The 21757-nt window shown below is 30.6% G+C and overlaps 8 protein-coding genes across 8 annotated transcripts; 4 read left to right on the forward strand and 4 right to left on the reverse strand.

Annotated features, from left to right (window-relative positions):
- Positions 1-1980: 1980 nt before the first annotated feature.
- Positions 1981-2145, reverse strand: BX663DRAFT_414881 (uncharacterized protein; the record flags this gene model as incomplete). The annotated part of the gene is made up of 1 exon (XM_051522331.1): positions 1981-2145. A coding segment is annotated over one exon (165 nt), but the record flags the coding sequence as incomplete, so codon positions are not given.
- An 847-nt stretch (positions 2146-2992) lies between these two features.
- On the forward strand, positions 2993-3508 carry BX663DRAFT_511783 (uncharacterized protein; the record flags this gene model as incomplete). Its single annotated transcript, XM_051527931.1, has 2 exons — positions 2993-3151; positions 3186-3508. The coding sequence occupies 2 exons, from the start codon at positions 2993-2995 to the stop codon at positions 3369-3371; spliced, it is 345 nt and encodes a 114-aa protein (XP_051382094.1). The 3' UTR covers positions 3372-3508.
- Positions 3509-4233: 725 nt separating this feature from the next.
- BX663DRAFT_455650 (uncharacterized protein) lies at positions 4234-5445 on the reverse strand. The gene is made up of 4 exons (XM_051523843.1): positions 5154-5445; positions 4954-5098; positions 4372-4865; positions 4234-4307 (listed from the first exon to the last, which is right to left on the reverse strand). Coding segments are annotated over exons 1-4 (924 nt in total). The 5' UTR covers positions 5438-5445; the 3' UTR covers positions 4234-4306.
- Positions 5446-7067: 1622 nt separating this feature from the next.
- BX663DRAFT_82185 (uncharacterized protein) lies at positions 7068-7660 on the forward strand. Its single transcript, XM_051532330.1, has one exon. It carries the CDS (start codon positions 7227-7229, stop codon positions 7575-7577), a length of 351 nt encoding a protein of 116 aa, XP_051382096.1. The 5' UTR covers positions 7068-7226; the 3' UTR covers positions 7578-7660.
- A 317-nt stretch (positions 7661-7977) lies between these two features.
- On the forward strand, positions 7978-10833 carry BX663DRAFT_486917 (Sodium/hydrogen exchanger family-domain-containing protein; the record flags this gene model as incomplete). The annotated part of the gene is made up of 9 exons (XM_051524704.1): positions 7978-8107; positions 8214-8335; positions 8395-8423; positions 8499-8613; positions 8674-8718; positions 8794-8876; positions 8955-9143; positions 9196-9244; positions 9319-10833. 9 exons carry the CDS (start codon positions 7978-7980, stop codon positions 10831-10833), a joined length of 2277 nt encoding a protein of 758 aa, XP_051382097.1.
- A 155-nt stretch (positions 10834-10988) lies between these two features.
- On the forward strand, positions 10989-11951 carry BX663DRAFT_486918 (uncharacterized protein; the record flags this gene model as incomplete). The annotated part of the gene is made up of 6 exons (XM_051524705.1): positions 10989-11001; positions 11058-11171; positions 11279-11629; positions 11684-11768; positions 11837-11849; positions 11919-11951. 6 exons carry the CDS (start codon positions 10989-10991, stop codon positions 11949-11951), a joined length of 609 nt encoding a protein of 202 aa, XP_051382098.1.
- BX663DRAFT_455658 (proteasome stabiliser-domain-containing protein) lies at positions 11919-18441 on the reverse strand. Its single transcript, XM_051523844.1, has 11 exons — positions 18323-18441; positions 17889-18268; positions 17502-17795; positions 16910-17329; positions 16697-16844; positions 16446-16636; positions 13824-16329; positions 13527-13744; positions 13238-13463; positions 12162-13172; positions 11919-12090 (listed from the first exon to the last, which is right to left on the reverse strand). The coding sequence occupies exons 1-11, from the start codon at positions 18345-18347 to the stop codon at positions 11987-11989; spliced, it is 5523 nt and encodes a 1840-aa protein (XP_051382099.1). The 5' UTR covers positions 18348-18441; the 3' UTR covers positions 11919-11986.
- Positions 18426-21333, reverse strand: BX663DRAFT_511798 (phosphatase 2A regulatory B subunit-domain-containing protein). The gene is made up of 9 exons (XM_051527932.1): positions 21238-21333; positions 20938-21126; positions 20672-20852; positions 20405-20604; positions 20145-20348; positions 19415-20067; positions 19255-19356; positions 18921-19185; positions 18426-18864 (listed from the first exon to the last, which is right to left on the reverse strand). The coding sequence occupies exons 1-9, from the start codon at positions 21256-21258 to the stop codon at positions 18727-18729; spliced, it is 1953 nt and encodes a 650-aa protein (XP_051382100.1). The 5' UTR covers positions 21259-21333; the 3' UTR covers positions 18426-18726.
- Between the last annotated feature and the right edge of the window lie 424 nt (positions 21334-21757).

The following is a 21757-nucleotide window of genomic DNA, read 5'->3' on the forward strand; positions in this document are numbered from 1 at the left end:
ACTTAGTTCTTCTAATATATATATATATATATATATATATAAAATAAATGAATACCATACTTACTTACTCGTATTAGCTTTTGAATTTCATTTTTAACTAAAATGGCTACCTTTTTTTTTTCTTTTTGTTGAGTTGTCTAGCTGTGTAGTCTGAAGGTAGTCATCATGTTCTTGCTTGACTTGAATCACTATCTTGCAAGTCTGTCTAAAGCAGTGTTACGAAATGAATTAGCTGCTAGAGAAAAAAAATTAAATACAAAAAAAAAAGTACTTACAATTGTTAGAAAGCGCCCTCGGTAGCGAAGAATCAGGTTTTCATGACTTTTCTCATCATCAAAATGATACCCCAAACAAGTCTTTTATGTGGTCATGGCCAAACCTTGGTATAACTTCAAAACAATTTTGGTCAAATGTTTCCAAAAGGCAGATATCTAGACTATTCAACATAATAACACCATCAGTATTGTATGCTTCAATAGACGCCTTCAACTCTATTTCTCCAAGATAGAATTTAGCGACGGGTATCAAAATGTTTTAACAGCCAACTGCATTTAAAGCCAAACGAGTTGGCGGTTAAACATAATCTCATTTGCTAAAATACTGGCGCTAGTTATTAAAATAGTAATATTTACGTATAATTCGAAAATATGTGTTATAAAAATATTGAATTTAACGTACATTTAATACAAGAAGTTGTAAATAAACTTGGGCCATTCAGTTACCTTGATTACTATACTCCTCGTACACTGTATTAAGCGCCTGCTAATAAAATCATCTATTACTCACCCGATATAGAGTGTTGCTTCTTCAGATTAGTAAGGATATATATATATTTCATATCTTGCAATTACATTAACTTCAAAGATGGTTTCAATGTTCAAATTTTTTAACTTTTATCAATTTAAACTCAAGCAGCCAAAAATGGAATACAATAATAGCACATGTATGTCTATTTATGGTAAAATTTTCTTAATATGTCACGTGCTATATAACCATTTACTTTTTTTAGAGTTTGCAACATTTTTTTTGGGGTATATGTAGGGTAAGTCAAAAAAAAAAAGATAATATTACAATTTGTTGAGTATTATATCCAAGGTCATTGTATATATCTTCTGGTTAATTGGATTTACATTTCATATAGCACCCACATTCTATTGGACGATACTTTTCAGGACTATGTTATTTAAAATTTAGTTAAAGGTAGAAAGACTGAATAAATTCTTTTTAATAGTTTACCAAAATTTATGACAACAACAACTGTCCAGACGTTCTTTCCAAAGGTTTCAGATATTATCATTATTAGTAGTGTTCCAGTTTCCGTGTTCATCAACATGATGGGTCTCGATTTTATGGTAATTTTAAAGAGGGTAGAGAGGGTATGATACATGAAATTAAACTTAAATCAAGTATAGCTTTCCACTAATAATAATAAAAAAGTCAATATCAACGTTGATGAGAAATTGAATCTATTTGAAATCAAAATTTTATTATCCAATGTTTCCAACAGCAAATGAAATATGCAACAAATATAGCCTATATCACAGTCTGGGAAACTAGGTTGGGCCAATAAAAAATAATTGAGTCATATAAAAATTAAATTGGGACAGAAATACGAAAATGAGACAGAGATGTGATTAAAGAGTAATTTAATTAAAGTAAAGACCATTGCGCATGTAGTGGGCTATGAATATATTGTTTTGCCCTGGCCAGTTCTGAGTGTTATTTTGTATGAAAAAAAAAAAACCTCTTGCAAGAAAAGAGGAAAATGTATAAAAGTAAAGAGAAACAGAATCAGTAAAAGAAATATTTGAACTACTATTACTATTATGATTGATTTAACCAATTCACCAGTTTAACGCTAGAAATGATGAGTTCAGGAGGCGATTTGTTGTGGAAGATATAGTCCAATTCATGGAATATTCAGGTATACTACTGGCTAATGAACGGACCAAATACAAGAAACTTTGGGACGGCGGGGGGTTTGGAAGGAAGCCTGTTCAGGACGAAGGAAAGAGGGACAGGGATGGTGTGTGGCATTTGAAAGTGGCTATGCATGTCGAAGTAGATAGTAGCATGGTCCCAATTAAGCCTTGAGTTTGAGTGGAAGACACAATGTTGCAGCTTGCTACCGGGAAGCCAACCAAGTCACCATCGAACATATTATTATTTTGGATCAGAAATAATTGTAAGTCATGCTATTCTAATATTCAAAATAAAGACTGAGTCTGACTTTAACCGAGAAAAATTCCCTAAAAGTATAATTCAGACAGATCGACAGCTTTGTCACTTTGGAGCGTTTTCCATAAATGGTAGAATTTGTTGAAATTTGATACTTTATTAGTATGTGTAGATTCAAATTAAACATATGATCTGTCAGAAATATTTGCAACAACATGCTCCAGCGCATTTTACCAGTCGACGGTAAAGAAGCTGATGTGGTTCTATTGCAAAAAAAAATTACAAACAGTACAGATGAATACAGATGCATATCTAGCGAAGACGTAGAGAATTTTCCAATTGGGAGATGCTATGAAGAATGAAAACTTGACTGATGTTTCTCTTCGCGGGCTGGATCCCAACCGACATCAGGTTTTTGCTGCTGCTTATGGGGAGGGTGATGAATCCCATCAAATCAGGCGATGCTCTACTAAAGAGTATTATACCTTAACAGGGTCTATAAGACACGCAAAGAAAGAAACAAAAAGAATGTCTCGAGAAATTATGGAGGATATACTTCTCAACATCCCTACAACCAGGAACACAAAGAAGAATAGGAAGAATAGGAAGAAAAGAAAGAAGAGGAGAGACAAAGAAGCGAAAAAAAAAAGACAAAGAAGTTCCCCAGCAGACAAAGTGAGTATACTAGCATCAAAGCAGAGAGACAAACACTATATTCATTAATTATTATTTCAGGAACGCCAAGAAGCTTTGGAAGCCTCAACCTTTCAAATACGACAAGAGTAAATTACCTGTTATAGCTTTCGGAAATGGCATGTTCGGAAAAGACGGTGTACATTTGAAGGGTCTCAGGGTGGGAGTGACAGGAGTTCTTTACAAACAACTCAAAATAAGACAGAAATCAGGAAAACTTTTACTTGCTTCTGTAGATGAGTTCAAGACTTCAAAGGTACAACAAGATTTACCAAAACTGGTCAAAGAATAATTTATTAATACTGTAAATATAGACCTGTCATGCATGTCTTCAAACATGCTTGACTGATGCTTACATTGGGTTACACAGTATTCAAGCTTGCCAAAGTTGCGAAATAATGTGGCAACGCGACGTTAACGCGTCGAAAAATATATTCAAGATCTCAAGACAAGTGATTGGTGGTCATGGGCGTCCACGGGAGTTCACGAGAGAACAATAGGTCTTGGTTTTTTTTTTATATCGCCGTCTCGTACACGGTTTCTCTTGTTAAAGAAGTTTAGATATTTACAGATATGCTGTATCTATTTCTTTTTTTTTTTCCTCCAGAAAAAATCTAACATTTTGTCTCAATTTAACTTATTCTCCTCTGTCCCATTTTCGCATCTATATCTCCTTTTCATTTGGGTGTCCCATTTTCGTATTTCTATCCCAATTTTCCTGCTATTGTCCCAATTCTACATCCGTGTTCCAATTTAGTTTTTGAATGATCCAGTTATTCTTTTATTGGCCCAACCTAGCTTCCCAGACTGTAGATCAATATTTGTGAACTTTGTATATTAAAAATTGTTTTTTAACGAATATGCTATTGTAACACTAAATCAAAATCTGTTCTCTTTCATACTAACAATTATAATATAGTTTTAAAATATTATGGGGTGGGGGGGGCAATTAACATGTGGATACTATAATAAACGATTTGTGACAAATGGCAAGTAAATTGAATGATAAAATCTAAAAATTTTAGTGGACGAAATTTTTACCAGCTGTACGCCAAGGTTACAAGCAAAAAAAAAAAAAAGTGTTGAAAGAATGCTTGGCATATCTCTATGCTTGTTATTAACATTATACTTCCATGCATCAAGACATTATAAATTATATTATAATATATTGTAAAAAGAACGCACTAAATACCTTTTTTTTCTTCTTCATCTAATTTCTTCTTTAAAATTATTTTAAATTATTGTCTCAAAAATAAATAAATATATTAGTAAAAAGACTTTAGAAGACAGCAGTATATTACAAGGTAAAACAGAATATGTACAATGTTATACAAAATGATAGATGTATTACAGTATGTAAAATAATATGTATGCATGTATGTATGTCTGTATGAATGAATGTGTTTGTGTGTGTGTGTGTAAATATATAAGTACCTCTATAAAATAGGGTGTTTACATACAGTTGTTAATTATAAAAGTCAAGCATTATATTGTAGGTACCATGAATGATCTATTAGTACGGGAACTATTTCCTGTAACCAAGGAGGAATATTGTACCGACCATAATGATCCTGTGGCACCACATCATTATAGTAATATGGAGTAATTGTGTTGTCATCAAAATAGCTATAATCTGTTAATGATATGTGACTATAATTGCTACTATTATTATTATTACTACAATTGGTCATTAGTAATGCTAATTGACTATAGCTCCCATATGAATAAGAAAAATCATCTGATAAGAGAACAGGTAATAATGTACAATAGCCAAGCCTTGATTGTGTCATATGTAAATCAAAGATAGAAATAAGTTGATGATCTATATTTTGTGAAGAATTGATCATGATCTCGTATATTGTATTGCATTGTTTAGCCCATTGATTAAATGTCTCTAGTGAAATATTGAGTGAGTGGTTTAACCTCTTTAATATTTGCGCTTCTAATAATACAAGTTCCTTCATTGATATCATTGACACGTATGACCATTGCTTCTATTAAATTTAAGCATACCTTATTAATAATGTGCATTCATATTATATATATATATATGTATATATAATATACATATATACTTAATACCATATGTGGAGGATTATCTTCCAGGAATTTGTACGCTATCAAAAGTGTCACAGTAAATAATGAATATTCATGTGCAATATCAGATAAATCTATGATATTATATTTATTTATACTATTTGCTAAAGTTTGTTGAAAATACTTTAAACTATAAAAAATAAATAATGAATAGTATGTGATTTATATACTATTTCAAAATATACCTTGTATAGACTACAGATATTGGTATATTTAATTCAGTTAAAAGCTGATTACAAAATAAAGTAAAATTCATAAATTTAGCTATATCCCACATTAAATTACCACCACAAAGTGCTTGTATTATAAATGAACATAATCCTGGTAATTCTACATCAGATTTATAACCTGATTTTTGTTCTCTTAATAATGATTTCGATAAATATTTATCTTGGAATTCAATATTCGACTGTTTTTGATAAAGTGTTGGTGTAAAGATAGTATTTTCAAGTTTATTAAAAAATGACATAGTGTTTAATTAAGAAAGAAAGGAGATAAATATCTTTCTTTAGTAGTATTTTATATGTATACAATCATAAAAAAAAAAACGCGGGCTTTAAATCACCAGTTAATATTCCCCCCTTTTTTTGCATGTGTATATGTCTATATTTATGTAAGCAGAGAATAACAGTGCTACATAAGCCTCATTCAAATACTTTGCCAAGATTCCTTTGTGTGTAAAAAAAATATGCTTGTATTTACACAAATTTATCTTGAAACAAAGAATTAAGGATATCTATGAAAGAACATAAATCATGAAAGAATATTGGTATTTATTTATATACGTCTTGTTGATTCAAGATACTGATCTATTATTAGGTGCTGTAATAACATAATAATCTGTGCTAACTTTTAAATATTATTGTTTGATTTGTATCCAAGTTTCTGAAAACTTTTGTATTTTTATTTTACTGAATCAAAAACGATTTGATTGTGTCTTTTATCAAGGTTATGAAAATAAATATTTGGAGTTGTCATCATGTCTTATAATTGGGATATCAAGATGATTTAATGTTAATAACTTTATATTATTTATCAGATTTTCTATAAAGCATTATATGATACGATTCGATACTTTACTTCATATTCAGGTTTATAGTATGTCCTTCTATATTATATAATTTATCTATTATAATATTACTTATGCTTATATCTAAAACTTGTTATAAAACAGACTGGCTAGAGCTGTTCAATCATGTTCAATTCAGGGGAATACAAAGGAAGATATACACACCTTTAATAAATAGTAAGATAGGTACTAACTAAATGATAGAGTAAGGATGCAAAATATGTGAGAATCACCACTTTGAGTTACAATAATTTATTTAAGACAAAAACTGAGTAATTCAAAAAAATAACTTACCCTTATAGATGTGTTGTTGATTGCTATCTTGGTTTTACTTCAGTAGAGTTTCTTATCCTCTTTTTTTATGGGTATAATTTTAGCATGTATGCTCCTTTGTGATTCTATTAGGTAACATAATATCTTGCTCTCTGATATGAATGCTTGGCAAGAGTTATGAGTTAGAGTTACTACTGAGAGAAGTGTGGTCTGAATTTGCTATTTTCATTTTGAGCCAACAAGATATTTATTCTTGATTTTTTTTCTTTTTTTTTAAACAGCATATCATGCTGCTTTATTGTGTAAAGTCTAGTACGAATCAAAAGATACAGTTAAATCTTGCAGGGTAAAGGCGAATGGCACAATAATGTACTAAGTACAATAGTCAAGTACATTAATCTGTTGCTCTGTGTATAGTTTTATTTATTATACATATATATGTTGTTTACAATAGTCTCAATATTTTTATCTCTTTTATTGACACATCTAAAAATAAAATCAGTCTTTTCCAGAAAGTAAAAGTTTCTAAAAAAAAAAAATCTGAAATTACTTCAACCGAAAATATTGTGTTAATCATGTTCTTTCCCTTTTTTTCCCTTGAGTTCATTAAGATTTTTTTTTCTTTCATTTCTTTTTAAGGAACTTTCCTGGATAATTTTAATATGTAGTTTATCAGTATAATCATTGGCTTTTAATTTTATTAGTAATTAAGCTGTATATTTTAAATGTATTAGCCAGATTATTCCATAACAACGATCGATAATATTCTTATTACTTGATTCTATCATACGGTTATCTATAACTTATGCTGAACGTAGTCGATTATTTAGATAACGCCTAAGATGGTTGTCTGGTGGTCAATCTAAAGACTGCGTTTATTACTCATATATTAGCCACTCCAATTACCTATTGTTATATGTTTACATCTGTATTAACGATTAAAAATGTGTACTACATTCGAGAATCGGTTACTCTACAACATCTTCCAACTTATTTGCTTTCTCGTAGAATACACGGTAGCCACTTATTTGCCATATACTGTTTGAACTTGATTACCTATTGCATAATAAAGTGCTTCCCTATATTAAATCTAACCTTGGTTCAAAGTTTCTCTCTTGGCTTTGTGTTGACGACTGATGGTAGTATTGTTGATCTGTTCTCTTTCTTTCTATTTAATAATATTCTTTCTTCAACATTTTTAATATTATTATTCCTTTTTTACTTCTCTCCTTCCTTTTCTTTTCTTTTTTTTCCTTTTCATTCTTAAAAAGTTTTTAGTTTGTTCATCTATTATATTATTGAACTGGTTCGTCCATAAGAATATACATTCTATACTGTGTGCTCACGTTGAGTCAAACTTTTCAAAAAAAAAAAAAAAAAAAAATGCCAATAGAAATTTAATTGTATTGAGTGTGTTCTGTCGTGGCTTATAGTCTGAAATTAAATTAATATGCAGCAGTGACAGTGGCAGGGTTTTTTTTCTTGAGTTTGAAATAATTTAATTGCAACCTTCAACAATTATAAATTGTACACCTTTTTTTCTTTTTTTTTTTCTTGTCATACCATTTTTTTTTTTTTTTTTGTTATACAGATTTTGCATTAAAAAGACAAGATATTCAAGCAATTCGCTTTAATTTTATCATTATTTAATTGATAATAACAACAATATGACCATTCATGTTATTCCCGGAGAAATTAATAAGTTTACAATAGCTATTGCCGTTTTAAGCGGCTTTATTTTATTATTTGGTTATATTTCGATGTTCCTGAAAGAAAAATTATTTTTATCTGAAGCATGTAAACGGAAATGTATATCATCATAGTAATTAATAATATGAATTAAAATTATATATATATACGAATATATATTTGTATATATAAATATATAAATATATATTTATAGTGGTAGCAGTAATTGTCGGAATTATAGCGGGACCTTTAGTTTCTAATGGTTTTAATCCTACAAGCTGGGATAATTATGACGAGATCACAAAACAACTAACAAGATGCATAATAGCAATTCAGGTAATAAATTATATCTTTTTTTTTTCTCTTATGAATTTTTTCTTATTTATTAGATATAGGTTATGGCTGTTGGAATTGAATTACCAAGGTAGTATATAATATATGCATGCATATGTATAAAATATTTATATACATATTTATATATTTTCTTTTTCTATTTTAGGCGATATTTAAAAAAGGAATGGTTAACGATGTTAATGCTTTTATTTCCTGTAATGCTATTTATGTGGCTCGTGAGTGGTTTATTTATTTGGGCTTTGATTCCTACGGTTAATTATGTAAGAAAATATATAAAATATGTAAATAGTTCTGATATTAAATCCCGTCATTTAATATAGCTTGAAGCACTTGTGATTTCTGCTTGTATTTGTCCAACTGATCCAGTAAATATATCATATGCATATATTTGTAGAAAATAAGCTAAAGTTAACACTCTTCGTTACTCCTTATTCTTACAGATTTTAGCTAATTCAGTTGTTAAAGGAAGATTTGCAGAAAAGCATGTCCCAACGCATATACGAAATGCATTATCTGCAGAAAGGTATACTTTTTTCTTTAGAATTCTTAAAAATCGTAAATGTTTATAAATATTTTTTCTTCTTCTTCTTCTTCAATGTAGTGGTGCTAATGATGGCATGGGTTTCCCCTTTTTATTTTTGGCTATATTTTTAATTTCTGAAGACAGTGTAGGAACGGCTGTTGGTAAATGGATTTATATTACTTGGTTATTTCAAATTATATTATCTTGTGTAATTGGTGTTATTGTTGGATATGTGGCAAGAAGACTGTTATATTATTCAGAAAAACAGTAAAAAATTATAATGATGTGCTTCCATTCATTTACTAACATTCAATTTTAGTCATCTTATAGATAAGCAATCTTTTCTTGCATTTGCAGTTGCGTTAGCGGTAAATTTTATTATATACTTTGTTATTGTCTTTTTTTTTCTTATTTTTTTTTTTTTTTAATATTCATGTTTTAGCTTTTTTTAATGAGTATGACGGGGTTTTCTGGTAGTGATGATCTGTTAGCATGCTTTGCTGCTGGAAATGCGATATCATGGGATGAATGGTTTAAAAAAGAAACAGAAGAAGCACATTTTCAAGAAGTGATCGATATGATGTTGAATTTAGCCATTTTTGTTTATATTGGCGCTATTATCCCGTGGTCAGATTTCGGTAAGGCAGAACTAGGGCTTGCTCCATGGCGTCTTATCGTGATTGCTATCTTAGTTTTACTATTTCGACGTTTACCGGTTGTAGTTTTATTAAAACCTGTAATGCCCGCTATGAAAACATATCGTGAAGCAGTATTTAGTGGATGGTTTGGTCCTATGGGAGTTGGGGCTGTCTTTTTATCAGTAATTGCTAAAGAAGAATTAACAAATTCCTATGACGGAAAAGAGCTACCAATATCTGTTCAGGTCATTAGCCCTATCGTACTTTTTATTGTATTTTGTTCCGTCATTGTTCATGGTACAACGATTCCCTTGTTTAAATTAGGTAAACAAATTCGTACAAGAACATTATCACTTGCTAGTTTGAGTAGCATTTCATTACGTTTCCCCGATCAAGAACAACAACATGCCGTGAAAAAACCTAGTGGAGATCATCATAAGCGTTATCATCATAAGGAAGAAGATCATCCTATGACTGAGTTGGAGAGAAATACATTGTACAATACACTGCAACATGATCCTGTAAATAAAAACATCACCAATTTGGATGGTATGAAAAATAATAACATCAGAGGAAATGCAAGTAGTATTACAATTGATAATAATCTACAAGTATCAAACTGGGATGAAGAGCTTTTCTTACCAGATGACATTGCTGAAATAACAAACAATGCAGATAACGATACAGACATTAACATCAATAATCAACAGCCAACATCTACTACTGCACATAATAACGCTGCTAGACCTGGTAGTGCTATTTCATATGACACGCAGCAAGCTATTCGATTCCTGGAACCTGTCAATCCTCGTTTAACCGCTCAAAATGCACAACAGTTATCCAATTATGAACGTAATGAAGCTAGTGTATCTAGTATTCGAAGTTGGTTATTAAGACAACCTAAAGAAAGTTTCTCACAAGAGGATATAGAAGAAGAGAATAGCACACATAGCCATAGACGTAGCATCATTAGTTTATTTAAAAAATTAAAAGATCATAATAATACAGCTTCAGCTAATACAAGTAATTTAATACATGATGAGCCTCCTGTTACTGCCGCAGAAGATATTGAGGAATATCATACAGCTGAACATCTTCAAAGCTTATTCCGAGAGCAAGATAGAGAGGATAAAGAAAAAAATCATCAAGAAAATTATATTCCTCGTATTCAAATTTGGGAAGAAGGAAATCAAGTGGTTTTAGGAGAGGCTGAACAAAATACACCAGAAATTGTTATAGATAAAGAAGATGATCCAAACTGGAAACAAAAAGTTATTGAGACAAAATCTGATATGTTAAAAAAAGAAAACGATAAATGATGTATAAATCTATAGACAAAATAATAATAATAAACGCTTAATTAATCTATAAAAGTTTATTAAGTAGCACATCACATAGTTCATAGTGTAACATTTTACACATTTATATAGATTTACTCACTCTATTCTTCTTCTTCTTCTTCTTCATACTAAAAATGGGTCCTTCTGGTATAAATCTATAAAAATAATGCTAAATTTGGATATTTATCATCATTATTTAATAGAATTATCGCTTCCAAATACGAACAGTGAAGAATCGGTCCTTTTTCCAAAACCTAAACAAAACAATTCATGTACATTTTTGAATGAAAATAACAGTATATTACATGACAAAGAAGGTAGTAAAATATATATATATATATATATATATATGTATATTACTTTTCCTAACGACAATTATGAATTACTGCCCAAATTGGTTAAAACAAATGATAATAATAAATAGTAGCATATACACCTGTTTTATTATCTTCACCATTTACTACGAGAGAAAATCATGGCGGTATTCAAATTAATTCAAATTATATTCCTACAAATTATATTAAAAGGAAGGCATCGTTGCATAAAAGAAAACAGAATTCACTAATACATTGCACTACAAGCAGTTCAATAACCAGATCAAAGATTAATAAGAAGGGGCCTCATGAACTCCTATCTGAAGACCAGAAGAGAGCAAATCATATTGCATCTGAACAAAAACGACGAGCTAACATACGTATAGGATTTGAAAAATTAGTTGAAATTGTTCCTACATTAAGTTCAGGGCATAGAAGCGAAGCATTGATATTACAGAAATGTAAAAAAAAAAAAGAAAAAAAAATTCTATATTATCAAATAACATATTTTATAGCTATTGATCACTTAAAACAATTGGCAGATTTAAAAACAACATTGAAAGCGAAGGCTCGTGAGCTACAGCTTATATTAGGTGAAATGTAAGTCTAATTTATACATTGTATTATTTATGTATTTATATTCCTCATAATTTATATAATTACAAAAGACCCGATGAAGATGTAAGTTTTCTTTTTATTTTTACACACACACAAAAAAAAGCATAATTAAACTGAATCAATTACACATAGAGTTCTGAAGGAGAACTAGATAATAATTTTTAATGTACATATGAATTGGATGTCTTGTTACAATATAATTAAATTTTTATCAATAGCTTTTGTAATCTATCTTTAATCAGTGCTATATTCTCTTTTTGTAAGCATTGATTTATATTCTGAACAATTTGTTTTTTCGCTTCTTCTATATAAACAAACAAAAAAAAAAAAATTAAAAATAATCCTTTCGATACATGTATATTTTCAATTAATTACCTGGAATATTATTCGAAATAAGCTGTTCCAAAACATCTACAGCAGCAGATCGAATGGCAGAATATTTCATATCAGTTAATGCATCAAAACTGGCTTTTAACAAATTTTGAATTATATCAGGTTGTTGTAAAGTTGTAGGCGTTGTCTGTTCTACAAACTTTTTCAAGCTTTGTAAAATAGCCAATTGAACATTCCAAACATTACCTTCAAGACAATTGGTAAGCATATTACATAAGCTTCCTGATTGTCCCTCTTGTTCTGCAGGAAATATTTGAGGATGATAAGCAGAGACTAGGGCTTTAAATGCGTTAGCTTTAATCATCAATAATAAAGGCTTAACATTTTCATTTCCATCATCATCTTCTTCCATCACTTTAGTCTCATCCATTTCACATAACTCTGTCAAAAGGCCTTGTTCCAAGCTTAAAAGATCTAATTTATCACCAAAATTATCGGAGAACTTGATCAGAGACGTTAGTGCATAGCGTTGATAGGCACGATTTTTACGCTTTGCTTCTCGAACCATAATCTGTGTTACTTCTGTTAAGGAAACCACAGTAGATCCTTCAATAAATCGTTCCTTCAACGGAATACAGAGTTCTACAAAGGCGTCCAGTACATTTTCTTTACCTGCCCATGATCGTGTTGTTAAAGCTGATACAAGTATGGGCAGAAGTTTGTCAGCATAAACTTGAACATTTTTTTGTCCTGAGATTTTGCACATGTCTGCAAGCGTTAATGCAGCTGTTTGTCTAACCTTCCAGGAAGAGGAAGATAATAATGGTTGAAGGAATTCCAAAATTTCATCTCCATAGAGTGAGATTTGACTTCGAGTACCAGATGTAAGGTTTTCCCAAGCAGCTTTCCATAACTTGTTTAGATTTTCTTCTGGGTCATGCTCTCCAAAGAATATTAATGGTACAATTGAAGTTGCAATTGAATTAGCTCGATCAGTGGCAAATCGTGTAATTTCAACTGTTGTAACTGCACTCCCTGCCTTTGTGTCTTCATCTAATAATAATAATAATAATAAATACAAGTTTAAATTATAATAAATTATAACTGCTTTTATTTACCTTCTTCATCAATGTATAATTTTCGCAAATGTTTGACAAGAGAAATTAAACGGTCATAAGAAGCTAATTGGCAAACATATCCAATAGCAGTAGCATAGGATTTACGAATAACTGGATTCTTGGATTTAATGGTGCCACTTAAAGCTTTCAAATAGGCATCAGCATATGGCTTGAAAACAGATCTACGATTCATAACTAAACTAACAATAAAGCGTGCACAGCCAGCCTATATACATGAACGAAATGTTAAATTATTACAAACCAACTTTGTTCATTGTTATATGAATACCTTTGTTGGAAGGCCTGTTCCTTTTCTAATAATATGAAGAATTCGTGGAGTTAATTTTTCCATAACTTCATCATCAATTTGCTGAATACAGTGTTCTATGCCTTCCATCATAGGTGAATTTTTAGCACCTGCTAAACGTGCATTATCTAATTGTTCTTGTGAAATATTGTATTTATCAACATGGAAGCTAAGATAATTCATAGCTTGAGGCTCAAGAGCTATAAAAAGAGAGAAAAATTACAAAAATAAGTCACCTTCTTTTGATATATATATATATATATATATATTAAAACTTACATGAAAGAGATTGTAATAAAGTATCAACAAGTTCAGGTACAAACTTTTTTAAGAGTGCAGCACCCGTTTTACAAACCTTCAAAACTGCATCCAAACTAAATTTTCGGACATCTTCAGCATCAGAAACAATACCCTTTTCAAGTAAGAATGGCATAACAATATTCATTGCTTTCATGCCGTCTGCAAAGGCTACTGTACTAGGATCACAATAATGCACTGTCATTTTTGTTAACGAACGACATGTTTGCGTTGCTGCTTGACGTACAGACTCTTTAATATCATCCAGAGCTCTAAAACACATTTGCCATAATCGTTCCAAATAAGGTTCAATTTGGCTTAGTGATCGACCTCCTGTTATTAAATCGACTAAAGCAACACAGGAGGCCTCTCGTATACGCCATTGACGATTCCCTAAACCTGTTAAAACATCCTCCATAATTTCCTTGAAATATAAGTCTACTGTCTTTTGTGAATCTTTAACAAGTGATCGCCAAATAGTTTTCATTGTTTGATTGACACGTGCATTAGGGTCAAACTGATAACGATAGAGCTTCGGGATTAAACGTGGGAGATATGGCTCCATTTCCTTTTCTGCAATCACCATCAAGTTTTGAAAACCAAAGGCTGCACCGCGACGTGAAGTCCACATAGCGTTATGGTTTGCCAAATTCATAAATTTATAAATCAAATCAGGCTGATTAAGTTCAGATGCAAGTGAGCAAAGCTCTTTATAAGTAGTAATTGAATTACCGTCTGGTGTTTCACCTAGAGTTCCCTCATCAAACAAAATAGTATTATCTGTGACAGACTGTGCCTGAAGCTGGCGCCCTTCTGTAAAGGTACCAACCAAAGAATACAACATATCTTCTTTAATCTTTTTATCTCCGTATTCATACACGAGTCCAAGCCCCTTTGAGGCACATTCTTGAGTGAAATCATCGCGGTCAGATAAAAGACGCGAAAAGGAGGCGTGTATGTTGTTCAGGTTTTTTTTAACAATTATATCGTCCTTTCCGAACTTCAAGATTGAAAGCAACCAAATACATGCAGCCTTACGATACCATGTTCGATTACTTGCCACATACGAACGCATTATCTTATCTAATATGCCTTCAAATATGGAGGTATTAGCTCGCTGTACTTTTTTTAAGAGTGGTATTTCATCCATATCCTTATATTTTTGCATTGCTCCTGATTCCCAGCCAAAACCAATTATAGACCATGCTTCACCACAGGTAAATGCTAATTCGACTTGTTTGGTATCTGCTGTACTGTAAAGTCCATCTATCACTTTTTGAACAAGCATGCTGTTATCAGACAAGAGGGGAATAGATAGATGCCCTAGAGCTAGTATAGCCTTTTCTTGTACCTTGGCCTCTTTGCATGTTGTAGCAAGTTTAATAAGAGTTTCGATCACATCTTGTACAGTTATGCCCAAATCCATGGATCCATCTTGACTCTTTTCCATGGTTAATGGGAGTCGTTTAGTACGACCGATTTCTGAAAGTGATTGGCAAGCAGCATTAGCCATCATATAAAATGAGGCACTAGGTGAACCATTTAAGAGACGTATAAGATGAATTACAGATCGATGGTAAAGTTCATCAGAAAGTGCCAAATTACGATAAAAACTACGACTAATAAGATAACCAATAGAAAGAACAGCACCATGTTGTTGATCCAATTCACGTTGTGGTTGCACTTGTCTTTCCGCTGGTGTTTCCAAAAGATTACAAAATTCAGTCAAAATCGTCTCAAGTTGTGAGACGTTATCACTGCTGCTAGCAATAATACCAAATATATGTGACATTGATTGACGTGCATCTAGCTTTTCAGAAAGAGCTAATGATTTAAAAAAGTCAAGTCTGTCCTGAAAGGAGGTAGCAATAGAGGAAGGGCCTAGTGAAATAATTTCTAATAAACATTTTGCTGACGTTATGAGACAGATAGAATCTTTTAAGTCAAGATTTAATCCATTTTCAATCAAATCTAACCAATACTGAACTGCTTGTTTTTCGTCATTACTAGTCCATTTGTCTATAACACTTTTCTTAAAATTTGTCATCGTTACTGGATCCTCAGACATACTATTGTCAACCTTTTCTGCTACGTACTGATCAATTAAGAGATGAGTATGATTTGATTCCAAGATCCAAATCATGCGTAGAAAGTTAAGCATCTCGGCATAGACCTCAACAGGATATCCATTTATAACGGGTGTTTTAGATAAACGTGTAAACTCTTGGTCAGGTCGGTGAGAATGAATATAATAAACCAAATCAGTAAATCGAGGTAATTCAGTAACTGGGATAACATCCACATGCTCTACCAAACCATATTTATTTCTTACAAAAGGTGTAAGTCCACGATGTGCTTCCTCTTTTACGTCCAGTTTAGTAACAGATAATGAGCAACCTAGAAGACATACATAACGTGCAAAGACAGACGAAAAGGGATAAATGGCATTTGCATATTTTAAAGCCATATAACGTGAATAAGGATCATTCTATAAATATACATAAATAAATGTTTATATAAATAAATAAATACATATACATATAAGTGAAATTCTATGTATTCTATAACATTGTAATTATTGCTATTATCATTATTATTATTTACCTTTTGTACAGCCTTTAGAATGATATTTTGAACATTCTCATAGATAGGAGAATCACAGGGTAAATCAACATAAACTTCAATCATTGACGATAAGGCATCCTGAATATAACTTCTGACATTCTTTTGTTCTTTTTCAAGATTATCGAAGAACAAAGAAAGTATTTGTGTATCTGATAAACCCACCTTAGGTACTAAATTTTTTTATACATTAGAGATTTTCTTTCGTTTTTTTTTCCTTCTAATTGCATTACCTTTTTTAACTACTAGACCACAAGCTACATACGCATAGCCTTTTATACTTTCAGCATCAAGCCCTGTCATTTCTTCGTTTCCTTTAATAAATTTTAATAAGCCTGAAATGATAATAGGTGCTACAGGACCAATATGTTGATTTGTACTCTATACATACACAAAAATATAAAGTGAATAGATAATTTTAGTAAATTGCACATTTTTAATCTTACCATACGAGCACACCATTGTAAAAATGACATAGCATTACGTTGAAGTTTAGCGGTTGTCATATCACCATAGATACCGTCAAAAATGACTTGAATCATGGATGTAACCAATTGAGTAGCAATAATTGATTTTGATAAATACTGAAGGATACGTAATTTGACAGAATTGGATGCTTGGGATCTAATATCTTTATTACTTTCAGTAGTGTTGCCTGACTTAGTAGTGGCGGTTCCTAAATACAGTCTATACAATGATTGAATAGTTGCTTTATCTTCATAATCCACGTTTCCTGTCCATCGGCGTATACCATCTTCACAAACAGATACTACTTGATGGTTTGCATCACAGATACCGACTATCAATAAAGGCAATCGTTCACTGTCCGTAAAGATAGGTGTCAAAATTAATTTCATAATGCCTAACTAAAAAAAATAGAATGGCATTATTTTTCTTTTTCTTTTTTTTTTTTTTTTTTTTTTTTTTTTCAAACATATACATATACATATACATATACATATACATATACATATACATATACATATACATATACATATACATATACATATACATATACATAGTCATATATATTCATACCTTGGCATCTTTTAATTTCGAAGTTGTCCAATTGATTTTCCCCTTATTTGTTACATCCTCTACAGCTGCTTCACTTAGGCCTGGATATCTATTATTTGTAAGTCCCTGTTGTTTATTATTTTCATCTTGTTGTTGCTCTGCCATCCTATCTCTTGCTGTCAAAGGTTGATATAACATGACATCTAAAAAGAAATTTAAAATGATAGAGACATCCTTAGGATGTTGATCAAAATGAAAAATAGTCTGCCGAGCGGTTAACTGTACTTCATGGTCCATTTCCCATTGGTTGAGAACCTAGAATTTTATATCATTTAATTATTATTATTATTATTATTATTATTATTTTTTCCCCCCTATAAACAACACTAGTAGATAAGAATACATTACATATAATACAATATGAAGTAATGGGATACGCTGCTGAACGGGGCGTAAGCTGATACCTGTCAAAAACGCAGGCAGGTGTTGTGCAGTTTCCTCTCGCGACATTCGACTTGTTGCCATTTCAAGATAAATAAGGGTAAAATTCTTGACAAAGGTTGAAACAAGAGGATCAGTAAACTGATTCAATAGTGCCTCGAAGGGTAACCGAATATTATTGTTTGTTTTGACTCGTTTATTGATATGTGATAATATTTCCATTACTTTTCTTTTCGCATCTGGATTATTACTAGCAAGCTTTAATAAAACAGGTGGAAGAAAAGTTTGGATTGTTTTTTCAAGCTGTGCATCTGTGTTGCACATGGCAAGCTTCAGCTCAACATTTTCTGAATTCTATTAGAGCAATGTTCAAATTATATTTTTAATATTAGATCTATTACCTAGCAATTGTACTTCATTACTCATGCTTGTTTTATTTAAAAAAAAATAAGGAATACTGAAGGAAAAGCTTAATTCTTTTTATTTTATTCTATTTTTTTTCGGGAAAAATATACATGATTGCTGCTGCTATATTAATTCGGTATTTTGATTTTAAGGAACACGTAAGCTAAATACGTGTCTATTAATGCAGAATATTAAAGATTATGTAATTTTTATATATACATGTATATGTAAGACTTATTATTTATTTCTTATAATAACCGTTTGAAATAATTTTATCTAATTCAAGTATTCTTATTATTGTCTATTGGACTATTTGCAGCTGATGATGAGGAAGCAACACCTGGGGCAAGATTCATAACTTCTTCTAAGCTTATGTGACGAGATAGCTCATTATAAACCTTTATATATATATGTGTGTGTATATATAATTGTCAGTATCAGTAATAAATAAAGTTGCAGTACTTACAGTTTCATCAACGGGTATAATTGATTTTCGTCTAAATTGTTGGAATTGCTGAATATTTGAATCAAATTCTTGCTAAAATTTAAAATTTATTAGAAAGTGTTATATATAAAGTATAGTGATTACTTTACCATGTGTGGATGAATATTGTCGTATTTTTCTTCATGATGTTCTAATTCTGTATCTGTTTCCTCATCTGTCAATATATCAAAGTCTTTTTCTCTTTGACTTTCTTTATTAGACTCTACTTCTTGTTTAGCAATTTTTGGTGGAAAAGTGTAGTCATAAAAATCATTATCATCCGCTGAAGTAGTAATTGTTATAGAACTTGTGCCTGATACTTTACGTTGTAGTATTTTCCAATTCTCTTCTCTCTCGCGTTGCCTTTTCCTTTCACTGTAAAAGAAAAAGTTTAGGAAAAGAAAAAAAAAACGAAAATAATGCAGGTACTTTTTTCTTTCTTACATTTGCCTTTGATGTTTATATTGATTTGCACATTCATCGTATAATTGAGGGTTTATATCCATAAAAAGTTTTAATGCATTATATACTAAACTAAGAATAGATCTAGATGTAGGAAAGAGTTAGTTTATACATATAGTAACATATTATATTTATGTTTTACTTATTCCAATGTGTCTTTGATGTTTTATAAAGGGTAGGGAATATAATGGGCATAATGGCATTCATATTTTCAGCCATTAAGCTTACAATATATTCATTATTCCATAAATATAAAGCTCTCTCTGCTACTTGGAAATGAGTATTTGAAACGCATTGTCCTAGCTTTACAAATACAGGAACCATAACTTGTTGAAATTCAGCATGATCAATCACATCTAATACTTCTTCAAGTTCATTTAAAAACATAACTTCTTTCGGACTGTTTACTTTAGGCCAGTATCTTAATAAACCGTTAATAACTTCGCGAGCTAACACAGGACTTTTTTCCAAAAATTGTACAACACAATAGGCCAACTGTGGATGATAAACGACTAATGTTTTAGCTTTATGAAGTGGAATCAATACCTTTCTTAAGAATAATTTGTGTTCTTCCTTAAGTGGTAATGCAAATCCATTAATGATGCTTCCTAAAATTTCCAATAATTCTCCAATTCCATTATGTCTTTCAGTTTCATAAATGAATTGAAAAAATATATTATTGATCGATCGACGAATAAATGCACGAAGGTTAATAAATTTGCCATAAATACGATGCAATGTTGTCTTTAAATAATCTCTTTCTCTAGGATCTTCACTGTCGAATAATTCCAATAACTTTTTAAAGATTAGTATTTTTTTTTTCTTTATTAATTGTTGCATGAATATATAGTCCTTTTACATATGTACTATACCTGAAGAATAAATTTTTGATCAATGTATTTTTTGGCGAAATTGATGTTAAAATCGGGCGATTCTAAAAATCTCAAAAACAATTCATACACAATTTGTAAATGAGGCCAAGCTAATTCCAAGACAGGTTCGTCTTCTTCAGGATCATAGGCATCACCTGATGGATTAACTTGTGGAGGAATAGTACGAAATAAATTAATAGCAAACTATGAAAGATATAAACAAAAAATCCATAATAATGTATACATAATAGAGTGCATACCATTTTTACTATTTCAGCATAAGGAGCTTCTGTTGTCAAAATACCCAAATTATTGCCAACATATTCTAGTATTTCCTGTAGAGTTTGCCTTTTAATTTCCTTTTCCGTTAATTCAGATGAGGGATCTGAAAAATCGCAAATGATCATGCATTGCTGTATCTTTTGAAGAAACAAGTTTTGTCTTAAATGTGGAACAGTTTCTAATGATTATAATAACAATATTAGTGTACAATAAATAAATAAAAAAAATCAACTATCTTCTTTTACCATAAAAACCGGGGGTCCTTTCTACTTGCATTTTATCTTTTGTATAAAATCGTGATGATTTTTGACGTCTAGGAGATTTGCTAACAGGTATTTGATCTTTCGGAGCATTTTTTAAACGGTTAATAGGACCTGTTTTTGGTATTTCAATAGTAGGTTTATGTACATGAGTTGGAGAAGAAGGCTAAATGTATTTTTAAGAAAAAAAAAAAAAAGAAATCCCTAAGAGTGTTAGTATAATGGTTATGTCTATTATTATTATTATTTACTTGTGATGAATCTGATTGAGATTGCTGTAAAGGATTGATTTGTTGAGAAGGTACAAATATTATAGGATTTCGTTGTAATAATAAGGAATTGGTATTATTTTGATCATTCAAAGGAGATGAAAGAGGGGAGACAGACGAAGAGATTAGATTATTTGTTGTTATAGGTGGTGGACTTCCTATACGTGATTTCTTTTATTTTATTTCGTTAAAAAAAAAAGAACGAATCTATTAATCTTTTTTTCTTTCATTTGTTTTTTTTAAAAAAAGAAAAGAAAAGAAAAGAAATTATATATTAATTACATTGCCATTTGAAGATTCCATTATTAAAGATCATAAAGAGATAGTACAAATTAAAAAAATAATAATAATAATAAATGCGTCTTTTAACTAACGGAGAATTCAAATATTTGAAATTTAGACAATTTTATCAAATCTCTCTTTTTTTTTTTTTTTTTTTTTTTTTTTTTTTTTTTTTTTTGATACACCATTTTCTATTGGAACACAATAAAAAGGTTTCATAAAAACGAAGAAAATGGTACATTGAAAGAGGGCACGAAATATATTAAATGTATATTTTCTTGTCTTTCAAGGACGAATATTATTAACGAGTAGAATGTAATCCTTGATTGAATTTTAAAGCCTCTAATTTTTACTTGTAATATGACTTTTCTCAAATATTAGAGAAGCAATATAGTGATAAATCAATGAAAAGAAAATAATAGTGTAAAGAGAGATATAAAAGGATATTTTGTGGAGATATACATTGATGATGATATTCAAATAATGATACCTAATATTGAATAGGATGACGATATTCGAA

The sequence above is a fragment of the Cokeromyces recurvatus genome (genome assembly GCF_025118155.1).
Source record: "Cokeromyces recurvatus strain NRRL 2243 chromosome Unknown BX663scaffold_15, whole genome shotgun sequence".
NCBI lineage: Eukaryota > Fungi > Mucoromycota > Mucoromycetes > Mucorales > Mucoraceae > Cokeromyces > Cokeromyces recurvatus.